Source organism: Heterodontus francisci, chromosome 5, assembly GCF_036365525.1.
Source record: "Heterodontus francisci isolate sHetFra1 chromosome 5, sHetFra1.hap1, whole genome shotgun sequence".
Classification (NCBI taxonomy): domain Eukaryota; kingdom Metazoa; phylum Chordata; class Chondrichthyes; order Heterodontiformes; family Heterodontidae; genus Heterodontus; species Heterodontus francisci.
This window is the reverse complement of record NC_090375.1, coordinates 8441750-8453983: the sequence shown is the minus strand read 5'-3', so window position 1 is coordinate 8453983 and position 12234 is coordinate 8441750. Positions and strand designations below refer to the sequence as shown.

The following is a 12234-nucleotide window of genomic DNA, read 5'->3' as shown; positions in this document are numbered from 1 at the left end:
AATGGAGAATAAGTCTTACGAGGAAAGGCTGAACATTCTAGGCCTCTTCTCATTAGAACGGAGAAGGATGAGGGGTGACATGATAGAGGTTTATAAGATGATCAGGGGAATAGATAGGGTAGACAGTCAGAAACTTTTTCCCCGGGTGGAGCAAAGCGTTACAAGGGGTCATAAATTTAAAGTGAAGGGTGGGAGATATAAGGGGGATGTCAGGGGAAGGTTCTTTACCCAGAGAGTGGTCGGGGCATGGAATGCCTTGCCTGGGGAAGTTGTTGAGTCAGAAACTTTAGGGACTTTCAAACGGCTTTTAGATAGGTATATGGATAAAGGAGAATGATGGGGTATAGATTAAATTGTCCTTGACAGAGGACAAAGGATCGGCACAACATCGTGGGCCGAAGGGCCTGTTCTGTGCTGTATTTTTCTATGTTCTATCTATGTTCTATGTAAAAAATAAATTACATGACAGGGTTCTCTCTCTGTAATTGGATTAAACTCCATCCCCTGCACCTCAGTGACTGGTTTTGACCCATCCCTCTAAATCTCATTGGTTAGCTGCCCCATGTGGGTGGAGCCTCATGCTCTTTAAAAGAGGCTGGTTTAGAAAGGTATGTGTTTGCAGTCTGGGAGCAAGAGTTGGAGTAGAATCTGCTTTCAGAGGTAGAGTGAAGTGTTTTTTTTTTAATTTCTTTGTGGGATGTGGACATTGTTGACCTGTGAGAAGGTGTTAATTTGGTCAGTAATTGATCTAAAATGTAAGTGTACTTTGGATCTGTGTTCTTGTGTCTCTATTAATTGGTTTTTCCTCTTCTGTTCTAGTCACTTCCTGCAGCTTCTAAACCATGGCTGATGAAGATATTGCTGGTCTGGTGGTAGATAATGGATCTGGGATGTGTAAAGCTGGGTTTGCAGGAGATGATGCCCCCAGGGCTGTGTTTCCCTCCATTGTGGGAAGGCCACGTCACCAGGTGAGCCCTTCAGTTCAAAGTATTAACTTCCTTGGTATAAAGAGAGGGTAATCTCTTGGTTCTAGAATAGCTCCTTCCTGCAAGATTTGAATGCTGGCTTTAAATATTTCTTTCAATGGATGTGATGGCTCCTGACAGGCCTTGTGTCAGTGCTGTAACCTCACTGTGGTGGGAGGAGGTGGCTGATTGTGGGGGGGTGGGGGGAGGGTGTGGAAATTGGGGTGTGAGCACAGCTGCTGAATCACACTGTTGGCTGACTTCTGCTTCATTTGATGTGTGACACTTGTTTTCATGAGCACTGGATCTAATGGGTTGGTGCTCTACATCTGATGTGTTTCTGGGACAATATTCTGATCTTGCTGTGGGAAGGGTCTGATTCAATGTGGCTACAATGGAAGAGTATTTTTTGAACTGTTGTATGAGGATCAAACTGGCTCAAAAGCAGCTGAGCTAAAACTAACTGCTTCATGAGCTGACTTGGTTTTGTAAAACTAGCTGTTGACCAACATGTCTGATTCTTTTCCTCAACCCCTCCAAGTTTCTGTCCCTGACTCTACTCTACTCTCTCTCCCATATTTAAATTATTACCCTTTGTAGACCCCATGTTGGCAGATAATCTCCAGTTCTACTCCTCCAATACTACTCTCCTGTTAGGCTCTTTAACCCAATGTCCATTCCCCTGGAATAGTCTCAAAAACCAAAGGCATCACCATGGTTCTGCCACTGAATATTGTTCTCGCTCCACTGCCATGAAACAGCAAAATCCTACTGCTTTTGACCTTTATTAATTCCTGGGATGTGGGTGTTGCTGGTGAGGTTGGCATTAATTACCCATCCCCCTTGAGGTGGTAGGCAATTGCCCTTCTGTGATATGTTTGTTACCCACATTGGACAATGTGACTGGAGTGATCTATAGGCCAAACTCCGAGGTGCTACACTGTTAGAGGTGTCATTTTGGATGAGTAAACTGAAGCCTGCACTCCCTCTAGCTGGATGTTGAAAATCTATATGGAGGAGTTCTCCCAGTGCCTGGGCTAACGTTCGTCTGCAATCCAATCCTTCCTGAATTTGCTTGCTGATTTGTGATATCTTGCTGTGAGCAAATTGACTGTTTTTAGAAATGCAGTCACTCAGTTGCAAAATAATGCACTAGTTTGGTACTTTGGGATGTGCTTGGGTGCCATTTATATCTACAGGGTAGGTAGTGTCGTGGTTGGTACTGGATTAGTCACCTGGAGAAGGCAAGTTTAAATCCTGCCAGGGCAAGTTTGAGAATTGGAACTCTCTCTTTATTTTAAAACTTTTTAAATCTTGGAATATGAAACTAGTGAGTTAAAATTGACCATGAAGCTTTTTTGCCATTTTAAAAACCCAACTGGTTCATTTCCTTAATTAAAACAAGAAATGCTGCAAATACTCAGCAGGTCTGGCAGCATCTGTGGAGAGAGAGAAGCAGAGTTAATGTTTCAGGTCAGTGACCTTCCATCAGAACTGGCAGAGGCTAGAAATGTCAAGCTTTTAAGCAAGTAAAGCAGGGGGTGGGGTAAGAGATAAGAGGTGTTGATAGGACAAGGTCACAGAATAACTGGCCAGAAGGTCATGGAGCAAAGGAAAACAGTATGTTAATGGTGTGCTGAAAGACAAAGCGTTAGTGTAGAGAGGGTGTGAATGGACAGAAAAATAGAACAACCTGGCCCAAAGCATAAACATGACAAGAAAAACATAGCTTTATAAAAAAACAAAATGAAATGGTTTGTTTTTTTTTTTTACTGTCTGGTCTCTAGTGCCACACTCCCACTAGAGATGGCCCATAAAAGTCAATCCTCCCAGTCACCCTTTCATTGAGAATTGTGGGGGAGAAGGATTTTATTTTGTGGCCATGCTGCAGAATATAAAGGCTAATCAATCTGGTTATATGTAACGTTTTTTTATTGAACATCAATTGTAATTTAGAAACATAGGAAATAGGAGCAGGAGTAGGCCATTCAGCCCTTTGAGCCTGCTCTGCCATTCATTATCATGGCTGATCATCCAACTCAGTAACTTGTTCCTGCTTTAGCCCCATATCCTTTGATCCCTTTAGACCCAAGAGCTTTATCTAACTCCTTGAAAACCTACAATGTTTTGGCCTCAACTGCTTTCTGTGGTAGTGAATTCCACAGGTTCACCACTCTGAAGAAATTCCTCCTCATCTCAGTCCTGAAAGGTTTACCCCAAATCCTTAAACTATGACCCCTGGTTCTGGTCTCTTTTTTTCCCCCCACCATCAGGAACATTTTCTCCCTGCATCTACCCTGTCAAGTCCTGTTAGAATTTTATAGGTTACTATGAGACCCCACCCCACCCAACTCTTCTGAACTCCAGCGAATATAATCCTAACTGACCCAATCTCTCCTCATACATCAGTCCTGCCATCCCAGGAATCAGTCTGGTAAACTTTGCTGCACTCCCTCTACAGCAAGAACATCCTTCCTCAGATAAGGAGACCAAAACTGTACCAATATGCCAGGTGTGGCCTCACCAAGGCCCTGTATAACTGCAGCAAGACATCCCTGCTCCTGTACTCAAATCCTCTCTATGAAGACCAACAAATCAAACCATTTGCCCTTTTTTACTGCCTGTTGCACTTGCATGCTTACCTTCAGCGACTTGTGTCTGAACACCCAGGTCTTGTTGCATATTCCCCTCGCTGTTTATAGCTGTTCAGCTAATCTGCCTTCCTGTTTTTGCTACCAAGGTGAATAACCTCACATTTATCCACATCATACTGCATCAGTCATGCATTAGCCCACTCGCTCAACTTCTCCAAATCACCCTGACGCCTCTCTGCATCCTCCTCACAACTCACCCTCCCAACTAGTTGTCATCTGCAAATTTGGAGATATTGCATTTCGTTGTGTCATCTAAATCATTAATATATATTGTGAATAGTTGGGGTCCTGGTACTGATCCCTGTGGTACCGCACTAGTCACTGCCTGCCATTTAGAAAAAGATCTGTTTATTCCTACTCTTTGTTTCCTGTCTGCCAACCAATTTTCTATCCATTGCAATACACGACCCCCAATCCCATGCACTTTAATTTTATACGCAAATCTCTTATGCGGGACTTTGTCAAAAGCTTTCTGAAAGTCCAAATAAACTACATCCACTGGCTCCCCCTCATCAACCCGACTAGTTAAATCCTTGAAGAATTCCAGTAGATTTGTCAAGCATGATTTCCCTTTCGTAAATCCATGTTGACTCTGCCCGATTCTACCATTGTTCTCCAAATGCTCTGCTATAGTCTTTGATAATGGACTCTACAATTTTCCCCACTACTGATGTCAGGTTGACTGGTCTATAATTCCCTGCTTTCTCTCCACCTTCCTTTTTTATATAGTGGGGTTACATTAGCTAACGTCCAATCTGTAGGAACTATTCCAGAGTCTATAGAATCTTGAAAGATGACCACCAATGCATCTACTATTTCTCTGGCCACTTCCTTAAGCACTCTGGGATGTAGATTATCAGGCCCTGGGGTTTTATCAGCCTTCACTCCCATCAATTTCCCCAACACCATTTTTCTACTAATGCTGATTTCCTTCAGTTCCTGTCTCCCACTAAACCTGGTGTTCCCCAACATTTCTGGAATGTTATTTGTGTCCTCCTTTGTGAAGATAGAACCAAAGTATGCGTTTAGTTGGTCAGCCATTTCTTTGTTCCCCATAATAAATTCCCCTGTTTATGATTTGTCTTCACCAATCATTTTTTCTCTTCACATACGATGGAAACTTTTTTACAGTCAGTTTTTATGTTTCCACAAGCTTGCTCTCTCTCTATTTTCCTCTTAATCAATCCCTTGATCCTCCTTTGCTGAATTCTAAACTGCTCCCAATCCTCAGGTCTGTTTCTGGCTAATTTATATCCCTCTTCCTTGGATCTAATGCTATCTCTAATTTCCCTTGTAAGCCATGGTTTGGCTACCTTTCCCATTTTACTCTTGTGCCAGACAAAGAAACAATCGTTGCAGTTCATCTGTGCATTCTTTGAATGTTTGCCATTGCCTATTCACCATCATCCCTTTTAAGTAATGTTTACCAATCCATCCTTGCCAAATCGCACCTCATACCTTCATAGTTTCCTTTATTAAGATTCAGGACCCTAGTCTCAGAATCAATGATAGTCTAATCCACATCACAATAGGGTATGGCACTTTTTATACTTGGAATTATAGAATCTTTCTCAACAGAGGCCACTGCCTTTACTGGCTTGTCAATCCTGTGAGGGTCATTGGGTCAGTTTAATGTAGAAACTTTGCAGTGCTGAACTCGACATAGAATACCTGTTTTGATCATATTCTACTTGTGGTATAGAGGATTACAATCAGACTCCCCTGTGCTGGAGGGGAGGCAAATCCAGTTAAACTTCTGTCTCCTAATCACTATCCTGCTGTGCTAGTCAAAAACAGGGTTGGGTTGTGGCTAAATGTTAATCATGTGTGAACTTGTATAATATTCACTGGGTGAAGAAAGCTACACGAGTGCTAATCCCAGTATCAAGGAGTTTTCTCTTCACGTCTACTAAATGTGAAGTGGTTTGGGACAGCCTGAAGATTAGTGTTGCCAGTCATGTCCACTTGTACACTGCAAGACCCTGCAAATCGTAAATGAGATTAGCCAGTTTTATAGAGGGATGAACACTGACCAACAGGAGGAGATACATCCCCTACTCTTCAAATAGTGCCATGGGATCCTCTACATCAGCAAACAGATAGTTGGGATCTATTTTAACACAACCTCTTACCCAGTACAACAGATTGTCCAGAGATTGAGCTCAAACCTTCAGACTGGGCTTGAACCAGTGACCTTCTAAACTTGTGGTGTCGACTGAGGTGGGAAGTGAAATTGGGCTGGGGAGAAGATGGGTTTGGTGGTGGAATGCAGTTGGGGGAGCATTTGGATCAGAAGCAGTGTCTTTGAAAATGCCACCTTTAGCATATCCAGGCACATAAGCACTCAAACATTGGCCTTCAACAAAAAAGCAACAGCATTCTGTGCACAGCAAGATCCCACAAATCAGTAGCTCATGGTTACTAATTATTGGGCGGAGAGATTGAACATCAGCTGAGAATTGTCCTCTACTCCAAGGCAATAAAAGCTGGCCATCCAGAATGCTCACACACCCTGACCAAGTTTCCTCTTGAGACAACTCACCCATTCCAGGTATTAGTCTAGTAAACCTTCTCTGAACTTCCAATGCATTTACATCCTTCCTTAAATAAGGAGAGCAATACTGTACACAGTATTCCAGATGTGGTCTCACCAATGCCCTGAAGTATAACCTCCCTACTTTTGTAATCAATTACCCTTGCAATAAAGGAGAACATTCTACTTGCTTTCCTAATTACTTGTACCTGCATACTAACCTTTTGTGATTCAAGCACCAGGACACCCAGATCCCTCTGCATCTCAGCTCTGCAATCTCTCAACATTTAGATAATCTTTTTTATTCTTTCTCCCAAAATGGACAATTTCACAGTTTCCAACATTATACTCTGCCAGGGCTTTGCCTGCTTACTTAACCTATCTATATCTCTTTGTAGCCTTGTGTCCTCTTCACAACTAACTTTCCTACCTATCTTTGTGGCATCAGCAACTTTAGCAACTGTACCTTCGATCCTTTCATCCAAGTCATTTTATATAAATTGTAAATGGTTGAGGCCCCAGGATTGATCCTTTGGCACACCACTCATTAAATCTTTCCAACCAGAAAATGATCCCTTTATGCCTACTGTTTCCTGTTAGCTGGCCAGTCTTTTATCCATGCCAATATGTTACCCCGTACAGCATGAGCTTTTAGCTTCCACAATAACCTTTTTACTGTGGTACTTTATCAAATGCCTTCTGGAAATCTAAGTGCAGTACATCCACCAGTTCCCCTTTATCTACAGCACATGTTACTTCTGCAAAGAACTCCCAAGAATTGGTTAAACATGATTTCCCTTTCACAAAACCATGTTGACTGTCTGATTACCTTGAATTTTTCAAAGTGCCCTGCTATGATAGCTTCTAACATTTTCCCTAAGACAGAAGTTAAGCTAACTGGCCTGTCGTTTCCTGCTTTGTCTCCCTCCCTTTTTGAATAAAGGAGTTACATTGGCTATTTCCCAATCTAATGGAATCTTCCCTGAATCTAAGGAATTTTGGAAAATCAAAACCAACACACCAACTATCTCACTAGCCACTTCTTACACCCTAGAATGAAGTCCCATCAGAACCTGGGGACTTGTCAGCCCACAGCTCCAACAATTTACTCAGAACCACTTCCCCTGGTAATTGTAACTTTCTTGAGTTCCTCCCTCCCTTCCATTTCCTGATGTACAGCTATTTCTGGGATGTTCTGAGATAGTCAAAGTAAAGCTCATGGCATGTGTTGGAGACCTGTGCTCTCCTGTTTTCAGTAAATGATCTGGATCTGAGCACTGTGAAATAAATTGAAATTTGCTCAGAGCAAATTGGGAGTGGCAGAATGAGAAGTGCTTGAGAACAGACAGGCAAGGAGAGCTGGCAGACATGTGACACATAGATAAATATTAAGAACTGCATTTTGAAGATTGCGGCCAAATTCGTTGCAGGCATTGACAGGTTTGCGGCTGCCTGCAATGAATTTGGCTGAACCATCAGCCTCAAGAAAACAAACATCATGGGACAGGATGTCAGAAATGCTCCATCCATCAATATCTGCATCCACACTCTGGAAGTGGTTCAAGAGTTCACCTACCTAGGCTCAACTATCACCAGTAACCTGTCTCTCGATACAGAAATCAACAAGCACATGGGAAAGGCTTCCACAACTATGTCCAGACTGGCCAAGGGTGTGGGAAAATGGCATGCTGACACGGAACACAAGTCCAAGTGTACCAAGCCTGTGTCCTCAGTACCTTGCTCTACAGCAGCGAGGCCTGCACAATGTATGTCAGCCAACAGCAACATCTCAATTCAGTCCATCTTCGCTGCCTCTGGAGAATCCTTGGCATCAGGTGGCAGGACCGTATCTCCAACACAAGTCCTCGAGGTGGCCAACATCCCCAGCATATACACCCTACTGAGCCAGCAGCGCTTGAGATGGCTTGGCCATGTGAGCCGCATGGAAGATGGCAGGATCCCCAAGGACACATTGTACAGCAAGCTCGTCACTGGTATCAGACCCACTGGCTATCCATGTTTCCACTTTAAAGACGTCTGCAAATGCGACATGAAGTCCTGTGACATTGATCACAAGTCATGGGAGTCAGTTGCCAGCGTTTGCCAGAGCTGGCGGGCAGCCATAAAGGCAGGACTGAAGTGTGGCGAGTCGAAGAGACTTAGCAGTTGGCAGGAAAAAAGACAGATGTGCAAGGAGAGAGCTAACTGTGTAACAGCCCCAACAACCAATTTTATCTGCAATGTCTGGAAGAGTCTGTCACTCGAGAATTGGCCTTTATAGCCACTCCAGGTGCTGCTTCACAAACCACTGACCACCTCCAGGTGCTTACCCATTGTCTCTCGAGACAAGGAGGCCAAAGGGGAAAAAAAAATGATTTTGAAGAATAAACATGGAGAACTGAAATATACCTTAAAATTAAAATTCTCACTGGAGTGGAGGAAGAGACTTGATGGTGCAGGGGTGCAGATCTCAAAGCCAGAAATACAGGTTGAAAAGGGCAAGATAAACTGTCTTTCTCATTATAGTACATTGAACACAAAGGCAAAGAGTACAAGATATTGATTAGTTGGACTATTGTAGTCATGGAAAAGGTCCAATACATATATACAATGACTATATACTAAGAATGAGAAGTTATAGTTCTGCACAGTGGTGCATTGGTTAGCACTGCAGTCTCAGCTCCAGTGACCTGGGTTCGGTACTGCCTGTGCGGAGTTCGCAAGTTCTCCCTGTGACCTCATCGGTTTCTGCCGGGTGCTCCAGTTTCCTCCCACAGCCAAAGACTTGCAGGTTGATAAGTACATTGGCCATTGTAAATTGCCCCTAGTGTAGGTAGGTGGTGGGAATGTGGTAGGGGATATGGGATTAATGTAGGATTAGTATAAAAATGGGTGGTTGGTCGTCACAGAACTGGTGGGCTGAAGGGCCTGTTTCAGTGCTGTATCTCTAAATAAAAATAAATAGATACAGCACTGAAACAGGCCCTTCAGCCCACCAGGTCTGTGACAACCAACCACCCATTTTTATACTAATCCTACACTAATCCCATATTCCTACCATATCCCCACCTGTCCCTATATTCCCCTACCACCTAACTATACTAGGGGCCAATTTACCTATCAACCTGCAAGTCTTTGGCATGTGGGAGGAAACTGGAGCACCCGGAGGAAACCCATGCAGATACAGGGAGAACTTGCAAACTCCACACAGGTAGTACTGAGAATTGAACCTGGGTCGCTGAAGCTGTGAGGCTGCAGTGCTAACCACTGCGCCACTGTGCTGCCCATCTCTCTGACTCTATGACTTTGTGCAGTAATTTAACTTTTCACCTGTACTTGAACCCATCTGCCTGTGTCTCCATGTGCATATTTTCTGCACATGATGCATCTATATATAATGCATAAATATTTGTCCTTGGATTAAATTTGCTCATTCTTTCCTCAAGCCCAGTGCCTCCAACATTTTGTCTAAGCTTCAGAAACTCTACAGAACAGCACCACTGTTCCAGATGTGGGCTAGCACCATTCCGAGAGCAAGGGAGGAAAACATGAATCCTCTTGATCCAATTGCTATAAAGATTCTGACATTCAAAGAATCATGGAATTAATCAGGCCAGGAGACCATTCAGCCCATTGTACCTTTTACTGGCACTCAAAGAGCTATCTAGTTAGTCCCATAGCCCTGCCATTTTACCCCTTCGAGTATTTATCCAATTCCCACTTCTGAAAGTTGTTTAATCTGCTTCCACTGTCCCCTTGGCAGAACATTCCAGATCAAATAACTCTCTATCTATATCTATAATTTGGCTGAAGGGTGGTGAATAGTTTCAATAGTCGTCTCCTTCTGGCCTGGACTAACTTCTATAAGTCTCCATTGATTGGTTCCTCTAGTTTCTGATGGTATGTTTCATCCTTTGTTTTTTTATTCCTCATTCTAGGGGGTGATGGTTGGAATGGGTCAGAAAGACAGTTATGTTGGTGATGAAGCTCAGAGCAAGAGGGGAATTCTGACCCTGAAGTATCCAATCGAACATGGTATTGTGACCAACTGGGATGACATGGAGAAGATCTGGCATCACACCTTCTACAATGAACTGCGAGTGGCCCCAGAGGAGCATCCAGTTCTCCTCACAGAGGCACCTCTCAACCCCAAAGCCAACCGGGAGAAAATGACCCAGATCATGTTTGAGACCTTCAACACACCGGCCATGTATGTTGCCATTCAAGCCGTGCTGTCCTTGTACGCCTCCGGCCGCACGACTGGCATTGTGCTGGATTCTGGTGATGGTGTGACCCACACTGTACCAATTTATGAAGGGTATGCCTTGCCTCATGCCATCCTGAGATTAGACCTGGCTGGCCGGGATCTGACTGACTACTTGATGAAGATCCTGACTGAACGTGGATATTCCTTCACTACCACAGCCGAGAGGGAGATCGTGCGTGACATCAAGGAGAAACTTTGCTATGTGGCCCTAGACTTTGAATCTGAGATGGCGACGGCCAGCTCCTCTTCAGCCTTGGAAAAAAGCTACGAGCTCCCTGATGGCCAAGTCATTACCATTGGTAATGAGCGTTTCAGGGCCCCAGAAGCCCTTTTCCAACCCTCCTTCCTTGGGATGGAATCTTCTGGGATCCATGAGACCTGTTTCAACAGCATCATGAAATGTGATGTAGATATCAGGAAGGATCTGTATGCCAACACTGTCTTGTCTGGTGGAACCACCATGTACCCAGGTATTGCTGATCGGATGCAGAAGGAAATCACATCCTTGGCTCCGAGCACAATGAAGATCAAGATCATTGCTCCACCCGAGAGGAAGTATTCAGTGTGGATCGGAGGATCCATTTTGGCTTCTCTCTCCACCTTCCAGCAAATGTGGATCAGTAAGCAAGAGTATGATGAGTCTGGGCCCTCTATAGTTCATCGCAAGTGCTTCTAACCTGCTGCAGGGCTTTTACTTGCCAGGTTTAGTTCACTTACAATGTGACCTGCAGTCTCTGCTCTTTGGGCAAAAGGCAGAGTTGATGACGGGTGATCTATTGCATACATCCTGCCTCTTACTCCTTTGTACCCTTCCCTATCCAGCTCCATTTAAAACTAACTTGAAAGAAGCATTTAAACTGCATAATGGAGACCAGTCACCATTGTGATATGAAATTGTACAGTTGTCCATGAGGATTTGAGCTTAAAGGAGCATCACCCTGCAGGAACAGGCAGGTTTATCCCAACATCTCCAAGGCTTCAATGCTACAGCTGAGTTTGCTTTTGTTATCTTTTGATATTTCTGAAGTCATAAAATACATTCTGAAATAAAGGTGACTTGTCAATGATCGTTTTCCCCTTTTTTGTATTTCATAATATCTAAGCAATTAGTTACTCTTTCCTTTCTTTCCTCCCACCCCGCACCCTTTGGGATTTAAGCTCAAATTAATTTCAAATTTTTAAGCAGTCATCCTGGCAGAGCCTCTCCTGAAGGCCTCAACTGTTTTACATCATTCACTCCTCATTGTGACCACCTATAGGTCTAGCAGCTAGCTCGGCCGTAGTCACTTAATACATCCATGTATTAAAAGGTGATGGCCTGGGCAAGTGGAGTTGAAGTGAGGTAAGCAATGATCTTCGTGAATAGTGGAACAGGTTCTTAAATCTGTGCCCCCAGGTCAAATATAAGATGATTGGTAGAAGGATTAGAGAGGACATGACTTTGGCTGGTTCCTCAAACTCCTGGTAGCTCTAAGTTCCTTTTGAGAACTGCTCTCTGGGAAACACGCACAATCCTGCATTATTCTTCTGTGGTCACAAACCAGTTGCACGTCCAAAGAGTGGAATCTTTTATGATTCAAGGACAGCAGGCTGGTCCCAGGGAGCTCCAATATCCACGCCAGTGTGGTCAATCACCCCTTAATGGTACCAAAGGCCACAGACCTGGCTGTCTGGCTGTTCTCATCTACAGGTAAGCAGATTAAATGATTGGCACGACAAAAAAGGGCATTGGTCCTCTTTGAGGCACCTATAGGTCACAGACTGTTGTGCCATGTCTGCTGCCCATTGATCCCTGGACAGCACTGCCAGCAACAA

At 43.8% G+C, this 12234-nt stretch overlaps 1 protein-coding gene across 1 annotated transcript; it reads left to right on the top strand.

The window, feature by feature from the left end:
- The first annotated feature begins 819 nt into the window (after positions 1-819).
- Positions 820-11486, top strand: LOC137369714 (actin, cytoplasmic type 5-like). The gene is made up of 2 exons (XM_068031073.1): positions 820-968; positions 10091-11486. The coding sequence occupies exons 1-2, from the start codon at positions 843-845 to the stop codon at positions 11093-11095; spliced, it is 1131 nt and encodes a 376-aa protein (XP_067887174.1). The 5' UTR covers positions 820-842; the 3' UTR covers positions 11096-11486.
- The last annotated feature ends 748 nt before the right edge of the window (positions 11487-12234 follow it).

What these genes read in the sequence shown, in the direction of transcription:
- LOC137369714 (XM_068031073.1), top strand. Translation starts at nt 843, where the DNA reads ATGGCTGATGAAGATATTGCTGGTCTGGTGGTAGATAATGGATCTGGG. An exon ending in TGGGAAGGCCACGTCACCAG is followed by an intron (nt 969 to 10,090) that starts GTGAGCCCTTCA and finishes TCCTCATTCTAG; the next exon opens with GGGGTGATGGTTGGAATGGG.